The sequence below is a fragment of the Delphinapterus leucas genome, chromosome 9, assembly GCF_059928025.1.
Source record: "Delphinapterus leucas isolate spDelLeu-1000000601 "Yukka" chromosome 9, BTC_Dleu_Yukka2, whole genome shotgun sequence".
Classification (NCBI taxonomy): domain Eukaryota; kingdom Metazoa; phylum Chordata; class Mammalia; order Artiodactyla; family Monodontidae; genus Delphinapterus; species Delphinapterus leucas.
Genome location: NC_143137.1, coordinates 29,520,847 through 29,542,350, shown reverse-complemented (window position 1 = coordinate 29,542,350; position 21,504 = coordinate 29,520,847). Strand labels below are relative to the sequence as shown.

The 21,504-nt window shown below is 36.8% G+C and overlaps 1 protein-coding gene across 1 annotated transcript; it reads left to right on the top strand.

Annotated features, from left to right (window-relative positions):
- The first annotated feature begins 6,926 nt into the window (after positions 1 to 6,926).
- Positions 6,927 to 20,276, top strand: LOC111179169 (A-type voltage-gated potassium channel KCND2). The gene is made up of 6 exons (XM_089917078.1): positions 6,927 to 6,997; positions 8,328 to 8,490; positions 13,995 to 14,090; positions 15,174 to 15,266; positions 18,188 to 18,435; positions 20,099 to 20,276. Exons 1-6 carry the CDS (start codon positions 6,927 to 6,929, stop codon positions 20,274 to 20,276), a joined length of 849 nt encoding a protein of 282 aa, XP_089773204.1.
- The last annotated feature ends 1,228 nt before the right edge of the window (positions 20,277 to 21,504 follow it).

The window sequence follows — 21,504 nt, the reverse complement described above, 5'->3', positions numbered from 1 at the left end:
TTTAATAGGCTAAAATCAAGAGAAAAAATAGAAGACAGAAAAGAATTTGTGTTTGAAAAGGGCACAAGCTGGAGGAACAGTTAGTGAGCGCCTGAAATCTTGTTTTGAGAGTTTAGTGTACAAATGGGAGTAAATGTGCCAAAAGAATCTGTCCTTTCCTCAGTTTTCCCCTTTTCTATACACAAACCCAGTCCTTTAATTCCCCCTAATTTTTGACACTAAAAGCCTTGGTTAAAGGGCTCCTTACTGAAAATAATGCTTCAGTGATATTTCACATTACAGAAATGTATGTATCTTTCTACAAGAAGTAGACAATGCTGTCAGAATTCTGTTCCCTCTTTTTGGAAACACCCTAAACATAGATAATGTATGACATTGGTGAGGTTTTGTCCTGTTCAGCTTTCCAGAGGAATAAGATGCCCAAAATATAGCCTAAATATTGAATGTGTGTAGGCAAAGATAAGGGATCCGTACAGGCAATTTACTGGAAATAGTTCTCTCTCTCTCTCCCTCAGCTTGTGAAAACCAAGAGATGCTGATTTCCAAACTTTCATTTAGGTTTTTATGCCCCCTAGTGGGCATTTGGTATTTCTGCAGTTGTAAAATAATGCTGGGATTTTCACAGCATTTCCTTTGTGCAGTGTGTTCAAACTGTTTATACTGACGAAGTGATATGTCCTTAACTATTCAAACTATACATTTTAAACATTATTTTGAATATTACACTTTCAATAATTTTATAAAAGGTCTGACAACCTTCAGGAAAATGCCTGTGAAGACAAACTATCATAGAGTTCCCTGACCCACCTGAATTTTACTCATGAATTCCTTAAGAATCCATGGACTCCTGGCTAGGAACCTCTAATTATGGGAATAAGGGCTTACTCTAGCTGCCCCTTTCATTTAGTAGATGCTAAGATTATTAATGTTGTGAACAGTGGAAAAAGTAAAACCAAAAAATACACTTAAAAAAATTAGTTCAAGGGCCTTTCCCTGGTGGCGCAGTGGTTGAGAGTCTGCCTGCCGATGCAGGGGACACGGGTTCGTGCCCCCGTCCGGGAGGATCCCACGTGCCGCAGAGCGGCTGGGCCCGTGAGCCATGGCCGCTGGGCCTGCGCGTCCGGAGCCTGTGCTCCGCAACGGGAGAGGCCACAACAGTGAGAGGCCCGCGTACCACAAAAAAAAAAAATTAGCTCAAAATTTGGTTTAGATTTAAAGAAACAGGAGAAGACAGAGAATACTCTAAATAACTATATATGTTAGATAATCAAAAACAATGGTCAAATTTTCCACACAGCTAGGATAGTATAGTGACTGATCCTGCAGGAAAAGAGGTGGAAACAAACTCAAGGCAGCTTTTTAGGCAAACATTGATTTTACCGTGTCAAAGTAATACCAAGGCCCCTCTAGCAAACAAGTTCTGTACCATAAGCAGGTGTCATATAGCAACACTTTTAAAAAAGCTGTTTGCTATTTGCACACATTGCAGCTACTATAAAAATTATCCATCAAACTGTGATCCTTCTAGAACACTAAGTTGATGGCAGAAAAATTCATGAATAACATAGCTACTGAGACCCTAAGGGGTAGAATTATTAGTTGAGAAGTGATCCAGCTTCCACGTCAGAAGAAATTATTTCTCAGACTTCTCTGACTAGCAGTCAGGTCTAGGAGAAACATTCAAACGCAAAATCAGTAATTAAAATACACACACACACACACACACACACACACACAAACACACAATCAGCTAATTGCTTTTACCAGGATGTTATTATACATATCACTTACTTTTATCTAATTATTTAATTAGATGTCTTAGTCCATTTGGACTGTTATAACAAAATTTCACAGATGAGGTAGTTTATAAGCAACAAAAATGTATTTCTCAGAGTCCTGGAGGCCGAGAAGTCCAAGGTTATGGCGCCAGCAGATGCTATGTGGTGGCAGGTGAGGCCCATTTCCTGGTTCACAGACGGCACTTCACTGTGTGCCTTCACGTGCCAGAAGAGGCTAGGGAGCTTTGTTGGGTCTCTTTTTACAAAAGCATGAAGCCCATTCACGAGCGCTCCACCCTCACGACCTAATCATCTCCCAAAGGCCACCCCCCGGACCCCACCGCCTCCTAACATCATCACAGGGGGCATCAGGATTTCAACTTATGAATTGTGTATGGGGTTGAAGGAGCATGTAAACATATCATAATCATAGCAGATACCTAGTTTTCAAATACTTCTACCCCCAAATCCTGATTTATGTTCCATACAAAGTTGTTGGGTTTTTTTTAATACTAATGTAGTAGCCGAAATATAGTATTTATTGAACTAGCACCTGCTGGATACAACGTACAGGATGTCCTGGACTTCAGTGCAACTGCACAGAATCCATTCACTCTGTCCCTTATACCTAGCAATTTAAGACTTTTTCATTGTAAAAAAGAAAAAGGGAGAGCAAGAGATTGAATTACAGTAAGCATCAAGGTTTATTTTCAAATCAGCATTTCCTTCCTGTTATATGAAGATCTTTTCTACCTTTATAATTATTCATAAAATTCCTGGGTTTTGTTTTCTTTCTTGGTATCCATGGGAAATAGTTTCACAGATGGAAAGTCATGCCTTAGCTGGGGAGGTTTGCCTTATATAACATTTCTCCTTTATCCAATGAGCCTACGTTTATACTCTTCAAATAAAAAGAGAAGAAAAAATAGAACTGTATGAATAGGACTAAGAAGCTAGAAGTATTGTGTTCACACTGTGTTAAAGCAGTCAAGGGAATTGTTCTCCTTTGGAGATCTAAATGTTTTTAGCCATATGATTTCTGGAGACATGCCAAAAATGGAAAATTTGAGTAGATACTAGTAAAATTTGGTTTACACCGTATTATGCTTAAAAATTATTTAGACTTTCTATCCTATTTCAGTATTACTTGATAAATTGGGAAGATAGATAGATTGATAGATAGATGATATATTCATTCTATCTGATTGTCTGAAATAACCAGATTTACCACTTTTGGGCATTGAATGCATGCCAGAATTCAAGTACTTAGCATGAAACTTTTGGATAATATTAGAGATTAAAATCTTCTAGAATCAACAATTGAAACTCTTCTTGAGAAATTGGTCCTCCACTCAATATGATCTTTAACACATGGCAAAATATGTAATTTTAACCAAGTATTTTGGGGCAGTAAGTACACATTTAGAATTAACATTTTTATGTGAATGACACCTCCATATTGTACCTTTTAACTGATGTAAGGAAGAAAGGGAGCAATAAACATAAAGTTTGGCAGATGTTCAGGGTGAAAAAGGAGCAGAAAGAAACTAGAGTGACTCTATATGGTGAATGTGGGAGAAAGAAGGAAAAGTTAGAAGAAGCAGAGGAAAGTAGAAGTATGGGGAAAGCTTCCCTTCGATTAACAAAGCTCAAGTCTACTCATTTTTCATAACGTAAAACTAATTGGTAGTTTTTCTTTTATATCATGCTATCCTCTCTACTGTTTTCTTCTAAATTTTAAGAATTCAAGATTTATCTTATTTGACTTTAGAGGCCCCTCATACTCTTTGAATCAATTTCATTTAAATATAGAAAAAGATGTCTCTGTGGAAACAAAACCACATCTACGTAATTTTCTAGTGTAACTCTTTTTGGAAAATGGATTTTTGACGACTTGAGGCATAATATTAAATTCTGAAGAAAACAAGAATAGAATATATAATACTGCTGGGCTTAGCATAAACTTAAGAATAAGGAGTTGGGAAAAGTGAGGTGTGTTTTTATATGATAAATAAAAAATAAAATACCAACCGGCAAACGAGTTGCCTAGGATAAGAATAATCATTAAAAGATGGCAGTACTGTAGGCAATACGTAAACTTTAAAATGATCATTTGGCCACGATAAGTGTCACTTCGCATTATGAAGTTTTCTATGCTACGCCTTTCCTCCACTGAATTTCAGAGATATGATTCCTGAGGTCTGTAAGGCTATTTTGCTTCTTGCTACGAGTTGGAGTTTGAATACTAGTTAAAAGATCCTTTGCTGAACAAAGGAAAGCACCTGGTTTGCCAGAGAGCTATTTCCCATCCCTAGCAGATTCTGTGCTCAGTTACAAGTTTGCAGGTAAAAATTACCCATTTCGATTCTCAAGGTCATTCCCAAGTGAGAAGAGAGACCAAACGGGCAATGTAAGAACAGATACAAATCTCACTGTACATTTTCCATGATTCTCCAACAGAGTCAAATGAATGAAATGTGCTTCAACTATTACAAATATCAACAGCAGTTTAATCTTAATAAGGACAGGGGGCCAAGGAGAAGACCAGAGAGGGTAGTAGATTCAGTACCAAGGGGTGTATGGAAGGGGGCAGCAGGTACTCCTTTGCAATCAGCCAAGCCTTGGGCTGTCCTTGCATGAGTAATCACAGGGCAGCCTGGACTACCTTAATATCCTGCTGGTTCCGCTCCCTTGTACTTTCACCATCTCCCTCAGCTTTGGCTACCATCCTAATTTCCTGTAATGTGTGAAAGACCTGTCTTTCCACCCAAGAGTAGAAAGATGAGAGATATTCCCACCAATGAGCACTGTGCTCTGACTGCCTCTTCCCACCGTAACCATTGCGGTACTGGTCAGTCATCTCAAGTGTTCACTTTCTAGATTGTGAAGGAAATTTGGATTACAAAACAAACATGACAAAGGTAAATAACAGATATAACTGTATTTGATGCAGATCAGCATGGCTATATGACATTAAACCACCCCTTTTGTATCTGTTATCTCTTTCCCCTTATGGATCCTTCTAGATGGGAATTTGCTGCCTTTCAGCAAGCTGGTTTATATCCTTACTTTCTCCCCTTTTGTTACAACACGAACGAGATATTTCATTTTACCCATTCCCCCCCCCCCCTCTGAGTAATGAGTTCAGTTTCTGCTTTATTCAAATTATAATCTCTGTTTATATTCAAAAAGGATTTACAGTGATTATTTTTCTAGTTGAATTCCAGGCACCTCATCAAAAATTGCTTTCTCAGGGAAACTTGCTTTATCAGTTGGCCCAGAATCCCTTTGACTGAATCCCTCAGAATCTGTTTTCTCCCTTCTTCTTTTAGGCGTGGCCTTTCTAAGGGCATGATTACCCCCCTCCCTATCACCACCATCACCTGCCATCTGAGTTTACCAATCTCTCTTCTTAAAGTCTTACTGAACTTTGGGTTCGGTTTAGCCCTTAATTTTTTCTAATAATCACAAGTATGCTGACCTTGCCCACTGGATGACATAGTGAGCCTAAAATACAAAAAGTAGTTAATAAATAGTAATTTAAAAAAATCTCTTAGAAAGAGGCAGGAAAAACTATATGATGGATTCATTTAGCTATTTCAATTTATTTTAAAAGGTTTACTTTAATTATCGATACATGGACTTCATGCTTATCTTCTCTGGCTATAACAAATAGTTGAGTTTTATTTACTTTCCTTTTTGAGAGACACTTTCTAGATCCTAACTGTTAAACGTTAAAATCAAATCTCCTTTTTGAAAAGCTGTTTTTAAGCATGCATGTACATATGGGGAGTATGTGTGTTATAGATTTCTTCAGAGCTCATGCATAGTCAGTGCAAAAGGAAAGAAGATATTTATAAATTATCGCCGGGCACTCATGAACTGTGGTGAACATGGTAATTGGCTCATGTGCGCAGCGTTGTATAAAAAGTTGATCTTCCACTGGCCTATCCTTATGGTAAGAAGGACCTCAAGCCTTTTACGCTCACCTTGTAATTTCCTTTGGTTTTGACTGTTTCCTCACTAACATAATCTTCAGATTATGATTTAGCTTCCCCGATGGACTATGGAAAGAGACCCTGTTTCATATGGATGCAGCATTCCAGTTCTTGGGTTGTTTTTTTTCTTTTACTGTAAATTAATACTGTCGTTCTGATGCCAGAACCGTGTGGGAATTTTAGTTACAGTGAATTAGCTCAACTGCTGATCAAACACTGACAAGAATGAGTCACTGAGCCTTCAAAGCAGAGGACTAGAGCCTGGAACGGGGTCACAGTGAAGTGCTAGTCAGTACAACCTGCTGCCGCTCTCAGCAGCCTTCCCTGGGCCAGTTCTTCTGCACCTTCCATCTCCATATTGACATATAAATGTGTTCCCGCAGAAAACAATGTTAATGAGAATGATCGTTTCCTAGATCGCCCTTCAAGATACAGTGTATCCCCAGGTACTGTCAAACTCCCTAAGTCTGGATTCCAATATCTGTGCCCTGTTTCTAAGGACTAAACTCTCAGTGCGCTGAGCACCCTGGAGCCCTGAAGCAAGCAGGGAGTAGCTGGAGCTCCAGAGGTGCAGCTGGGCAACTTCTGCAATACTATGATCAGAAGATCTTCTTGAAACTAATAGAATGTTATATGTCACTTATATCTCAATTAAAAATGCATATATCAAATCGATATGTTGTCCACCTGAAACTAATATAATGTTATATGTCACTTATATTTCAATTAAAAAAGACCTCCTCCTTGACCCCCTCTCCAGGAATGAACTCTTAGAAGAACTCTATGTCAATAAGGTAGAGAAAATATATTCATTTAACTAATATTTATTAAGAACTTGCTTTGTGCTAGTGAGATACAAAATAGAACAGCTCCAGCTTTATCAAGGTTATATTCTCATGTCAGCAGGGCATGTGGGGAGCTAAAGAATAAACACGTGAACAAATTAGGAAGTTTCATGTGTTAATAAGTACCGTGAAGATAGTCAAATGGGAAGGTGTTATAGAGAAAGACTGGGGGAAAAGAATACCACTAAGGGGAAGATGGCCAGAAAATACCTTCTGGAATGGAGACAATGAAGTTTCATCCTGAATAATGATGATCTAGGGGCTGCACATGTGATAGAAATTCAGATGGCCAGTGTGGCCAGAGGATGGGGAGCCTGGTGGAAGATGGCGTGAAATATAGCCAGAGACTAAAGGATGTAAGCCGGTGGAGACAAGAGTGAGGAGTTTGGATTTATTTTAGTTTCAGGTTTATTAGAAAGTTTAAGCAAAGTAGCAAGAGCCCAATCTCCATGTTAAAAGCTATAACTCTGGCTGTTATATTGGTATGAATTCTAACGAGGTAAATGTAGAAACGAAAGTTCAAGTAAGAAGCAATATCCATGGCTCTGGGAAGCGATGATGATGGCTTAGATTATTGTAAAATGGAGGTTGAGGAAAGAAACCCGGATGGAATATAGTTTGGTTTGGTCAGAGGCAGCAAGACTAGCTGAGAAATGAGATGCAGGGACGAAAGATGGGTGGCTCTTTCTGTGTTGATATATGAGCAACTGGGTGGTTTGTGGTTCCGTTTAATTAGAGGTGGTAGACGATGAGAGGAACAGATTTGAGGGGGCTGGAGGAAGCTAGGGAAATAAGAGTTCCTTTTTGGCTAATTTAAGTCTTAATTGGTTCTTAAACATCTAGCGGTAGGAATAATCAGAGCAGAACCCACTGTCTGATTTTCAAGATAGACATCAGGGTGTCGATGTAAATTAGTGTATCGGCAGCATGTAGATAGTTCTAAGCTATGGGACTGGATAAAATCACATAGGAAGAGGGTTTATACGGAGAAGATAAGAGGCTGAGACCTAAATTACTCCAAAATTTGGAAATCAGATAAGGGAAAGGAGCCAGAAAAGAAGATGGAGAAGAAGCAACCAATGAGGTAGAAGGCCACTAAGGAAATTTGCTAACGTTGAAGCCAACAGAAAGTATTTTAAGGAGAGAGAAAACAAATCAAATACAAATAAGAGATTGAGTAAGATCATCATGGCGAAATGGCCATTGGATTTCACAAGTGAAGGTTAATGGGACCTTGGAAAGTTCACTTTTTTAAGATATTATATCTGATGACAGGAATGTGATGTACCACTTCTTCTATTTAAATTTCATAACCAGTCCAATGTTGAAAAAAATTAAGTGGAAAAGAGTGTTATCTAGACTATAACATTCAGCATGGAAATGTTGACTATAAGTAAATGTAAAGAAAAGTGCCATGTGATATAAAGGACAAATTAAACAGTTCTCATTACATCATCTGGCTTAAAATATTTTCCGATCAAAGCAATTTGTAAGTGTTAGAGTCAATTTCTGCAAAGTTGAAAGGTAATTTTTATACTCAGATATTCATAATGTCTAGTTTATTGAAGTCTTAAGCCATGTATATTTTAGCCATGAAGTAGAGATACATTGGTCCAAAAAAATCATTTGAGTTAAAGCTGAAAACTATTTGTAGCAGATAGAAATAACTTTCTATGACTTAATATTATTTTTTTCTCTAACCCAAGGTATGGTGACATGGTACCAAAAACCATAGCAGGGAAGATTTTCGGATCCATCTGTTCGCTGAGCGGGGTCTTGGTCATTGCTCTGCCTGTCCCAGTGATTGTATCCAACTTCAGTCGAATCTACCACCAAAATCAACGAGCAGACAAACGGAGAGCACAAAAGGTGTGTATTCAGTTCTGTGCAACCACGATTTAGTGTCTCGCATTTTGTATAGTAAGCTTTAAAATCCCCTACTGGCTATTCAGTGTTCTGGATTTGGTCAATAGTTGCATCAGTCAGCACAAGCTAAATTATACTATAGTAAAAAAGAACCTTAATATCTTAGTGGCTTAAAGCAACAAGGAGTATTTCTTCATCATGCTACAGATTGGTCTGGTGATAGAAACTCCATCTTGACAGTGTGCATCTGCAATCATTCCGGCAGGGTGTGAAAGGACATGATGAATCACACACTGACTCCTAAAACCTCCTCCTGGAAGTGGGCCAAATCACTTCCATCTCTACTGCCTTAACCAAAGTAAGTCACATAGCCGTGTGTAACTTCAAAACAGGCAGGGAAAGACAATCCTCCTGTGCAACCAGAGACAAAAGGAAAGAAATATTTGGTGAACAGCGCTAATGATAGTAGTAAAACCAAAGATAGATTCTTGGCAAATTTTATGAGAATCAGATTTCTTGATCTGATTCATCTAGTCTCTGTCCATCAGGGATCAAGCCGCTTCCAGTAGACAGGGGCTATTAAAGGGCACCGAAATAGGTCTCGGATATCCAACATAGTTGACACAGGAAGTAGGAGAAATTTGATCATTAGTAGCTGAGTTTTATTTTTGGCCCAGCAGTTTACTGTTTCTCTGAACTTCACATCAATGAACTAAAAATCTCAGAGTAAACAGGTTGCATACTCCTTTGTGAAAGCAGGAAAACAATACCTACATCACAATAAGATTAAGATTATATGTAAATATATATAAATGTATATAAGCATGTCATAGTGTTAACAAGATTTAACATTTACTGGTGGCTTCCTATGTGCCAGGTATTGGTTTGATGTTTTTTTTAAAAAATAATTTATATAGTCTTCTCAACAAGTCTAGATGTTAGTTACCATTATTATTCCTATTTCGTAGATGAGAATTCTAAACTACCCAGGATTTGAGAAATTCTAAGGTTGCATACCTAAAAAATTGGAGAACTCTCACTCAGTCCAAGGGATCTGGCTTCCAGGTTCATACACTTGAACACTAAGATAGATGCCTCTCAGAAAAACTGACTACAAGAGGGAGGGGATATGGGGATATATGTACATGTATAGCTGATTCACTTTGTTATACAGCAGAAACTAACACACCATTGTAAAGCAATTATACTCCAATAAAGATGTTAAAAAAAAGAAAAACTGACTAAATGTTAGCACACTTCCCCTCCCCATTCTTTGTCAAAATAATCACCTTGAGAGTCAGGGCCCTTGTTACTTAAAAATAATTATGGAAATCTCTTTTACAGTTTCCTTAAGGCTATGGTGCTAGATTTCCAGGATTCGTTGACATCCATTGTCAGAGGTCTGCTTCCTTTAGCAAAGAATCACTCTTTTAGCCTTGTAGTTTCTTGCTTTATGGAATTCCCCCATTTTTGGACAAGTATCAAGCCTTTAACTAATTATTATAGAGAATAGTAATAAATAAAACTGATAATCCAATAAACAAGGCACCCTCTGGGCAGTTGTAGTCTCAGGCAGGGCACACTTTCACAAGCAGAGATGGAGGAATTTTGGCCACAGTTGGCCTCCATCAGGGCTTGTCATGTACCACAGCTGTGGCTCTGCCCACACACTACAGTCTCTCTACTGGGTACACACAAGTGCATCGTTTAAAAATAACAGAAATCCTACAAAAAGCATAGCTCTCCAGCATCCATCCATCTCCAGTCTAGAAACAACTTCTTTAATATAGCCACCTATCATTCATTTTCTCAATGCCAAAAAAAAAAAGAGCTACCTGCATGAAAACTGTTCGAAGTACAAATCTGATTTTCAAATAAACCAGTCTTCAAAATATCTGTTCTTTTTTTAAATTTTGTCATCTGAAACAAGCAAATCAATATAGAAAATCTTAGAATGTTTTAGAAGCTTTTTTATCTAAATAAATTTAGAATGTAAAGATAAATAAATATGATATTTTAAAGTACACTAAATTGAAAAGGATGATTTATGAATTTTTTATCTTTAAAGTATCTCCTGTATTCTAAGTTTCTGCCATAATGCAATGAATTTTAATATTGTGACTACTAGTATATAGAAAGTCAAATATAATAACCTAATGTGATATGTCCAGTAAATAGTCTGTGACCAAAAACTGAACATAGTCATCTAAGAAAGAAAGGTGGATATGGAAATAAATAAGTTACTTACCAAGGGATATTTTCTATTTTCCTTCCCAAGAAATTTTTTAAAAAACAATAAACATTCGTTAGGCTAAGAGAGTTTCGATTTATCTGGAACTGGGTGATTTGACAAATATCAGAGTTATGCAAAAATAACCAGCTAATTCAGTCAAGCAAGATGTCCATTCAGTAAAAGTGTCAGTCAAGCTGAATAATAAATATTACAAAATGCTTTTTTAGACCAGAATTGTTTATGTTTAGTCCCATTGACAGCACCAAGCTCAAGCAAAACCTTATACACAATTAAAATAAGACAGTCTTGCATATCTGCATTTGCTCTTTTCAATTAAAATAGCAAGTGTTCAGTATCTGAAGAAAAATCCTCTTCTACACATGCACACACACACACACACACACACGCACCAGAATATAATGGCAGAATATGGAGACATTTGGTCTCTTTTCTTACTCTCTTCAAATTTCTGGATCTTATGTCCCAAGTCCTGCGTCCTCAATGTAATTTCCCCTTGACAGACCAACTCATAGGCATTTCTCTCTTCCTCCCAAATCTTACGTCACTTGCTATCTCTATTCTCTATTTGGCAATTCTGTTTGACTTTATTTTGACTTTTATCTTTTTATGAGTATTATCTTCTTAGCCAAAGCTTAATATATCTTGAGAGCATTACCATGTCTCGCATTTTAGTGCCTTATACTTATTTCCATTTTTTAATCTACTATTTCTGGTATTCTGGTTGAAGGCCAGCATTCAGCAGACATTTGGCATGGTGTGCCACAAGACCAAGTAAACCAATTAAGTCATATAGTACTGTAGTAAAATGAAAGAAAAGTCGTGAATGAAACTGAGATGGGAGGTTCTTTTTCTAACACAGTACATGACTTAGCTAAATAGCTATTCTGTCTCTAAAACAACTGTTTCTTTTTCCCTAACTTAGAACTACTTCTGTGGTAGTTGTTGCCATAATATGTAGGTTTTCCATTATGGAAAATATGTCATTTTCCTTTGTTGGACAGTATTTTTGGGTAATGTACATGTTTCATTTATCAAAGAAAGTAATATTTCCTAATACTGAGGCTAAATGCTTGGAGAATGACATAGGTGAGACTAGTAACTATGATATAGGCAATATAATTACATGCAGTGGTTGCAAAAAAAAAAAGAAAGAAAGAAAGAGGAGGGGAAGGTTGAGGGAGGAAGGGAACCAAAAAAGGCAAATATATATTTGCTGGAACATTGAATGTTCCAGGAGCCCAGTGAGACTTTAGGACTGAAGTTTCAACAATACCCCTTTCTGGAAACCAAATGTATATTTATATTACTTATTTCTGAATTATTACGTCAATTCTAAGTCATTTCCAAATGTGCTTGTCACTTCCCGTTGTTTTATTGAGTCTGTACTGAAATCCTGGCTGCACCATACAGCTTGAAGTTAAGCATTTTCTACCTTCCAACTTCATTCTCTAGTACTGTCTCAGTATTTTGAGTCATCTAAACACTATCGTGCCAACCAAGAGTGAAATTTGTCTATTTTTCCCATCACTTATAAATATGATCTATGTACAGTTTTATTTTAACCTGGAATCAGCACACACGAAGAAGAAATTCACAGAGGAAGAGAGAAGGGATGGGGTTGAAGCCAGATGATATCTTAATGCTATTCTGAGAGCTTCCAACATCTCGGTGCTACTGTCAAATGCTGTGGGTGTGGGTAAAAGGGCACCTTGGTACAACTGTGGAGGGAAGTTTGGTAAAACCTATCAAACAAAACAAACACACACACCCTTTGATCCAGGAATAATGCTGCTTCTAGAAATTCGTCTTGCAGATCGGCTCATCATGATGTTCCAAGCAGGCAACATTTCTTGTAGTAGCAAAAAATGCCTTAAAAATTAATTGTGGTTGGCCTGCTAGCTAAATGATGCTTCTCATTCCTACAGTGGCATATTACACAACCGTAAATAAATGAGGTGGCTTTATGTAGATATGGGAGGAGTCCCAGTTGCACTAAATGAAAACAGCTGAGTCCGGAAGAGCGTGCAGCATATTCTCCCGAGTAAAAATGTATGCGTATATACATAGGAATATATATTTGCTTTTTTATGTCTAGAATATTTCTGGTAAGATTCTCTAGAAATATTGCCAGTGGTTGACTCTGAAGAACAGGAGTAGGTAAGTCCAGAGAGACTTACTTGTTTTTCATGTACTATTGTAGTCTCAAAATTTTTGTCATATGTATATATTCATTCTCCATTTAAAAAATCTAGATAATTAAAATTGTTTTATTAAAAAGAGGATTCCAGGGCTAGAGACTGAGATAGTCTCCCTCAGGGTTGTTTAGAAAGGGAAAAGACAGAGTCATTACAAGTAAGTTCTTACCCAAGCCACTCCAGTTTCTTCCTTACATACACTCGTTATATGTGTCACACGAACAGAATGGTCACCAAAATAGTGCTTCCCAGGAAATGAAAACCAAACTCATACCATGACAGTCTGGGGCAGATATACAACAGCAGTTTTAAAGTAGAACAGAATATCAGAAGTCCAACCAGTAGGCAAAGTGGATAAATTTAGGGTAGTGGTAAATTTTTTTTTTTTTTTAGAGAGCCCATGTTGTACAGCGTCTACACTGGCCAATTTAACAAAAGAATTGCAAAAACAGAATTTGATATTTGAGGATGCAGATACAACTGAATAGTTTTCTTTAAAGGAAGGACTGAAGGAAGGGAGAGAGGAAGGAAGGAAGGAGAGCGGGAGGGAGGCAGGTAAGAAATAGAGAGGGGAGGGGAGGGGTAGGGAAGAGAGGAGGAAAGAAAAAAAAGAAAGGCAGTAGGTTCCTGGAACTTAGTTACTAAATTTAAAAGAACATTAGTTTAAATGAAAAGAAGTTGGCTGTTGGTTTGCTGGGTCTTCATTTCATTAAGTTACTCAGATTGGGATAAGTGAAAATATAAGCCGTGCTGCTATTTTTCTCTTGATACAATTGACAGAAACAACACTGAAATAACGTGATCTTACTGTAAAGACTTAATTACAATTCTTAAACGTATAACCCAACTCCAAAGTAGTTCATCAATCTCACTGATAAACGTTAACTAAAATAGAGCACTTCAATGGTGAAAGTTTACTATTCAGTAGTTACATGTGAGAAGCTGGCATGCTTTTAAAAATATGTGTGCCGACAGTAGGATTATATAAGAATGCACTCAGTGTTTTAAGAAATCCAGTCATAGATCTTAATAGGACATTGCTGCTTCTTCTCTTACAGAAAGCCAGACTGGCCAGGATCCGGGCAGCTAAAAGCGGAAGTGCAAACGCTTACATGCAGAGCAAACGGAATGGCTTACTCAGTAACCAACTGCAGGTACGAGTCAAGCATTTCGTTTCCTTTAATGTTCAAATTATTGGTGCAATATTGATTTAGTTCTACTTAACCATATAATTTTATTGTGGGTAGTTGCGAAAATGGCTATGAAACAACAAAGGTGTCATCTTTTAATAACCTCACCCTGTACCATCTTTTCTCTTTTTTTTTTAAGAGGAAAGAAACGTGTCTTTACTAGAACTATCCACGAAAATTGTTTTCTAACAATGGCATCCCAGGCGGAATACAATGACTGTGTATGTTTAGTATACAGATTATGGTTTATAATACCATATTTGCACAAAAACAAACCAGGACTCCTTGGATAAATAGCCAATTCCATGCCTGTCGCCCTGGACCTTACTGGCTGGAGGCTAGAAGCTGGGCTACGAAATATTGCCAGTGAATCATGATTCCCATTCATGGTTGGGCAATATTTCTGCACTATCTCACAGAAACTTGGGAAAAGTCAAAAATTCTCAACGACTCAAATACCTAGGTGGTTTTTTTTTTTAATTTCAAAATTATGTACACTCCTTAAAGTTCATTTGAGTGGCGATGCGGCGGCGGGAGAGTTGACATCTGTCTTGTTTTACTTCTTACTGAAGAGGGAACACCATTCTGTGTTATAAAGTTCACATGGTATGAAATATAATTTGAGAAACTTTACTTTTACCTCAAAACTCTCTTTTAATTTTTAGGATTCCAGTCATCTTTACTTACGTAATAGCTTTTGTGTACGTAAGCATGAAGGTGGTTTCAGGATTATCTAAGTACTAGATTAAATATTATTATCCCAGGCTTTCAAAGGTAGCTGGGAGATGAATGAGTAAAAGAAAATTAAAGTTTCAACTCATGGAGGCAAGTCTAAAAGGCCAGACCGCTAATTTGATGAAAACGTAAATGCTGATTATCAAACTCAAAAGCAACTCTACATTTGATCCATTTTAGTTAAAAAAATTTTTTAAATGCCGCCATTTAATCTCAGGAAATAGGCCAGATCTCTCTGTGGAAATATGTGGCTGAGGTTCTCATTGTTTGCAAATAAAATAGAAAACCCTTCTGTCTTCTCCCTGTTAACAGTCCTCTGAGGATGAGCAAGCCTTTGTTAGCAAATCCGGCTCCAGCTTTGAAACCCAGCACCACCACCTGCTTCACTGCCTGGAAAAAACCACGGTAAGGAAAAGGCAGGACTGGCTGCCCCTGCAACTCAGACAGTAGTCCCATTGGTTTTTGTGAATATTTAATGCATCCAAGCACAATTTCACCATCTGCATTACTGCAAAATATACTGAAAACCAAAAAAATCCACAGTAATTGAAATTACTTTGAAAGACTGTAGTGACATTTCAACTTAGAAAGTATTTTAGAGACTTATTAAAATGTTTTTATCCTTAGTGGTAATCTTAACCCTAGGCTAAAATATCAGTTTAATGCAGATGGAAAGCTGTCTTCCAATAGCTGACTGCAAGTCCTATAGAATATCTTCTCCTGATTCTTAAAATGCTGATTAAACAGAAATAAAAATAATGAAGTTTAAGTGTTCCTGACATCTGGATAAAGGGACTAGCAACAGCAATAACAAAATAGAGAATAACTGAATATAAGCATTTCTTTCATTCACAGGTATAATAAACAGAGATTGATAATAAAAACTATCTGTTCTCATAAGAAAATGACGCATTTAATTACTGGCATACCCCTTGGGGCTGAGGATTCAGTCTGCATTTCTCCACTTGTAAGCTCCCAGTTGGACCGCCTCTTTAACAAAGGCATCTGTTTTCTAGCTAGCTTGTCAAAAGGGATCATAGTCTGTGACCACAGAGCAGAATAAAACTTTCACCGTATTTGAATCAAGTCTGCTTGTTCACTCACCAGAGACACATATTTGTATTCTCAATTCTGACATACTGTCCATCCACTTATTCATATACTTATATAGTCTTTCAACCAACATGTATTACTTGCCTATTATGTGCCGGACAGTGAGCCAGACCCAAGATACACCATGAAGTCAGGTATGGCCTCTGCCCCCCCCTTGAGCCTGCAGGTTTGGGACAAAACATGGATGTTACTGGAGAAGGACAACTAGCAGGGGAAGCAAAAATGGGGCCCCAGTGGACTGAGGGCAAAGAGGGTGGAGCCAGAGGGTACCAGATCAGGCAAAGCTTCCTGGTGGAACTTGAGTTAAGAACCACAGGACCATTATGAGTTAGTTAGGCAAAGAAATGAAGGGGCTAAAAGTTGATGTAAGCACCTGAGGAAGACTGGAACTTGGCCTAAGAGGAAGTAAAAGAACTTGAGGGTGGTCAGAGGAAAGAGGGTACCATGGCACAAGTAGAGGAGGAGAGGAAGGCAGTGGCCAGATAACCTTGTGTTTTGGAGGCACGTAAAGAATTTTGATCTTTATCTCGTAATAAATGGAAAATTATTTGAGGGCTTTGAACAGATTATATTAGTATCTTAAATAAAGATCTATACTTTATTAGGATAACTCTTTGAAAGTTAAATGATAACAATAATCAAATGTATGTATCCCTATCTTTTTCTTTCTGTTTCCATTTTTTGACTATTTTACCTTTTAGGGCTTTTTTAATCAAAAATTATTCAATACTAATTAATTTAGTTTAAATTGAGCTACCTACAAAAATATACGTTAACCAGCCACAGAATGACTTCTTCCCTTTCAATCACTGATGAGATAAATTAGAATGTCATGCCTTATGACTTGTATTATATATGTGAAATGTGCATTGTAATAGAAGAAAACAGATTGTGACTCCTTTGTGAGCTGTATTTTTTTCTATAAAATTTAACATTTAACATGAAATTCTGTCTCAGCTGATCATATTATCCTCTGGACTCTAAACAGAATGTTAAATTTCATTTACTTCAAAATGATTATCTCAAAAAAAAAATGCTTATCTCAGCAAAGAAATGGCAAAATGAGTAACTAAAACAATATTTTTCCTATTAGCCAGTAAATTCCTTCAGTTGTTTTACTAATATTTTAGGATGAGAGATGATTAAGTGAAATTTGGCATGGACAAAGCCTTCTATTATAAGACTATTCCCACCCACACAAAGAAAAAAAATAGTAATTGAAGATATTCTTAGTAGTTCAGACCAAAAATGTTTTCCCTTATGTTTCTGAGGTAAAAGTATGGCATAGGCAATTTAGGAAGCAATTTTTATTAAATATTTTAAAAGCAGGTTTTACACTGTGTTTCACTAAGGTGTGGTATGTGAGATGATGTCCATCACTGTTGGCTTCTGGGCTAGAGGAACATAGACAGAGATCATGGGTCCAGCCAGTGATGTATCACAAAGATAAGAATGGAGACCTCAAAAGTTCAGTGCTAACCCCTTCTGGGTCAAATATAAAGTGATGCATTCTGATAAATTTATTTTACTTATTGAATAAGTCTTATTTTACTTACTTAATAAGTCATATTTTTCTATATACTGGGAATTTTAGAGGAGCATCTAAAGGAATGGGAATTGTCTTAGTTATCTCATTTTCTAATTAAAAAATATTTTCAATCCCATGTGAAAATATTTGCTAATATATAACAGACAATCTAACTTGGAACATTCTATTAAAATAGTCTCTTTCTCATAACTTCAGCCTGTCAATTTGTTTAAAAATAAAGTACATGTGAATTTACACATTCCCCACGGGTATTATCTATATTCATTTTTGAGGGTTTCTAATATTTAGTTGATAACTTCCAGATTTTATATTTAACTTAATAAATGATATTTCAAGGTAAAGTTAGTCTATAAACGGATACTGAATCAGTCTGTGTATATCAATCTCAGGGTCTAACTAGAGAGATATTATTTTCACACAAAAGCCAACAAGAAGCTTTGAGATTCTAATTATCATGAAAATGATATTTTTTTACCCATAAGATAGTGTAAATGTACGTGGGCATATTTCATTTCTAAAAAGAAAACTATTCAAATCTTTTTTTCAGAGGTAAAATGTGATAATACTGTAAGTCAACCGTACTTCAGGAAAAACAATAAATACATTTTTTTAAGTTAAAATGTGTTCCTGTGCTCTCTTCACATTTCTTACCACTATGGAACAGAATCACGAGTTTGTGGATGAACAAGTCTTTGAAGAAAGCTGCATGGAAGTTGCAACAGTTAATCGTCCTTCAAGTCACAGTCCCTCTGTCTCTTCACAACAAGGCATCACCAGCACTTGCTGTTCAAGACGACACAAAAAAACTTTCCGCATTCCAAACGCCAACATATCAGGAAGCCACCGAGGCAGTGTGCAAGAACTCAGCACGATTCAGATTAGATGTGTGGAGAGAACCCCGCTATCTAACAGGTACCTGAGATTAATCTGTGTGCGTTAACACACCTGTGCTGCTTCTCAGAGCACATCTCCACCTACTGTCATGTTGCCACCTCTGTGGCAATTAAATCCTAGTTCCTTGGGTCTAGAAAGAGACAAAACTGGTCTGAAACAAGTAGGAAAATTAATCTACTGTAATATTCACTAAGAGTCAAAGGTGTAGCTGAATCATTACTAAAAGAATAGAAAGAAGATAAGAAGGTCAGGCACACACAAATGTATTCTTACCTCTTCAACCTCACAACTTTTTCTTGAGCAGATACCTCTACACTCAGGAGTCCCCTAAGTCAACACACATGGCCTGAAATGATAGTCAACACAAGCAAAAGAGACAAATTAAATTGACATTGATATGATTGAAAGGTATTCAACAGCACCCAAAAATATTCAACATAGTTAATGTCACAGTGAAAAATAAAACTATGCCCAAAGGAATCTTTTGAATCAGTATGCAATTTTGATCATAAAGGTATTTGGGGCCTCAACAAACACAAAACTCAATCCAATATCAAAAAAAGATAAGCAAAATGCTGAAATTGTTTACCTCTGGTGAGTTTGTGGACAATTTAAGTGAAATTTTTCTATTGGTATTTTCCCTTTGCTTCTGTTTACGTGCTACTTGTTTTGACCAAAATCATACATGTGTAATAATAAGTATCAATAGTACATTTCAACTAGATAAATCATTATAAAGATCAATTTCTGTCCAAAGAATTTTCCTTTGTTCTTCAAATTAAAAAGCTTATCTTTTCAGATTAACAATCTATTAATTCAGTGCTACTTCTTTGTTGGCATCCAACAGTCTTTGTGGAAAAAAACCAGATGTCTCTGGGATTAAATGGAATATTATTATTCCATTATTATTTCCTTGCTCCAATATTAAATGTTGGAGCAATGAAAGATTTCTGTCTCTAAGATATTCTACCTATATCTTGTTTTACATTTATTCCAAAACAAAGTAGAAAATGAAGAAGTGTTTATAAAGAAAATCTTAGGACAAACATTTTAATTAAGTTTTCTATGGGAAAAAAAGTAGTTTAAAGCTCCTATGTCTACCCTCCTTACTCCTACCCTCCTCTTTCCCCCTCCCTACACAGAGTATATAACTCATGCAAGAATACCACTTGGGAAAATGTTTAAGTATTAGTAATGACTAACTTGAGTTCTTAATATTTGGCTGTCACTAAGTTGAGAGCCTTAAGGGCCTCATATATCCCAAAGAGACAAGGTAGTAAAGAGATTCTGTGGGCAAAAGAATTGAGGTTTATCCACAGGGCATGTCCCTTTCATGATGGTATCTCAAACCTCTCAGAGGTCCTGTCTTAAAGAAAACTATTTTACTTTGCTCAACTTAGGCTTTCCAAAACTGACCTGCTCTGCATTTTTGTAGAAAACACTTTGAGAAACACTGATTGAACCAGATTCAGCTGGCTTTTAGACATTTGTTCGATGTTAATGCCCTAACGTTCACGTTAATTTATCTTAAGGTTTGGTGTTTCATTTTTTTTAATCTTGGTGATTGTTCTTAGCCATTTAAAATGTTACTTATAAACATGAAAACATGTATTCCTCCGTTATTGGAAAGAAAATTTTAAGTAAACAACTCACTTTCTTAAATCTATGTTTTCCTCACCAGCCGATCCAGTTTAAATGCCAAAATGGAAGAGTGTGTTAAACTAAACTGTGAACAACCTTATGTGACTACAGCAATAATAAGCATCCCAACACCTCCAGTAACCACCCCCGAAGGAGATGACAGGCCAGAGTCTCCTGAGTACTCAGGAGGCAACATTGTCAGAGTGTCTGCTCTGTAAGACAATTGGAATCAGGTCCAAGAGAATATGAGCCCTGGCTGTGGAAAGAATCCCAATGTGGAAGAAAGAAGAAACAATAAACGTTTCGCAGATGAAATCGACAAAGCAAGGAGGTTGGTAGTGAAACAAAGACAAAGTTTCCAAACTTGAAGATGGAAATAAAACCACCAAATGGCATTTCTAGATGGAGTCTAACCTGTCAAACTGAGAAATAGTCTGTGGCCCTTTGACTTTGTGAATGAGCACAATGAAATGCCACCTATTGATGCTTCTTATGACCAGAACTCTTTTTTAATAAAATAAATAAAATAAATCTTTGAACATAATGTTCCAGTTGAATGCAAAACAAAAAAATACGGAAAACATTTTGATAAAAATTTTTCCTGTTAAAACCATGAACATTGGCTATGATGAAGATTATTATTACACATTAAAAAGAAAAAACCTCATACAACACGTTTGTATTGACTGAAGGAAACCATCACAATGCATGCTAGAATTCTTTGGAGCCGTGATCTCAGTTTCCTTACGTTGTCTTCAGAATCGGCATGATAAACTATAATTGTAGAAAGAGGGAATTTCTGTGTAACTTACAACAAGCTGACTGTTCATGTTCCATGGTGGGCTGTGCAAATAAACTCCTTTTAGAACTGCAGTATTTCTCATGGGGATGCTCACTAGTAAATCTAAAGTGTTCAGCTAGTTCAGTATTAATTATTGTTTTACCTTGCACCTAGATACTGTTACAACTGCAATAATTCATTGTACACCTGTTGTATCAGGAATCAGGATTTTCTGTTGTTGTATTTCCAGATCTTCTTAGATACAGTAAGAGCCACATTCCATAGAAAAACTTCTCGTGTCGCCAGGTTTTAGATAACTTTTTAACCCAAAACCCTTGTGCCGTAAATGTTTTTCTGTAATATTCTTTGGTCCACTGTATTCCTGTGACAGTGCATTATTTGTTCCTGTATTTCTATAGCACCTTTCTATTGGATTTATCATCAGCGGCTGGACTAACGTTTTGTAGTTCAAAGGACTTTCCTACTTTTGTATTCTCCAACAAGTTGTCTTATAAGTAGATTATCATCGTCGTCAATCCCCTTGTCAAAAATCAGGAAAAAAAGGAGTTGACATCTATGAATTATCTCTAACCTTTTTGCTGTTATGGAAAAGCCCAGATACTGGATATATCAATGTATGTTTCATGAAAAGAATTGGCTGGGAT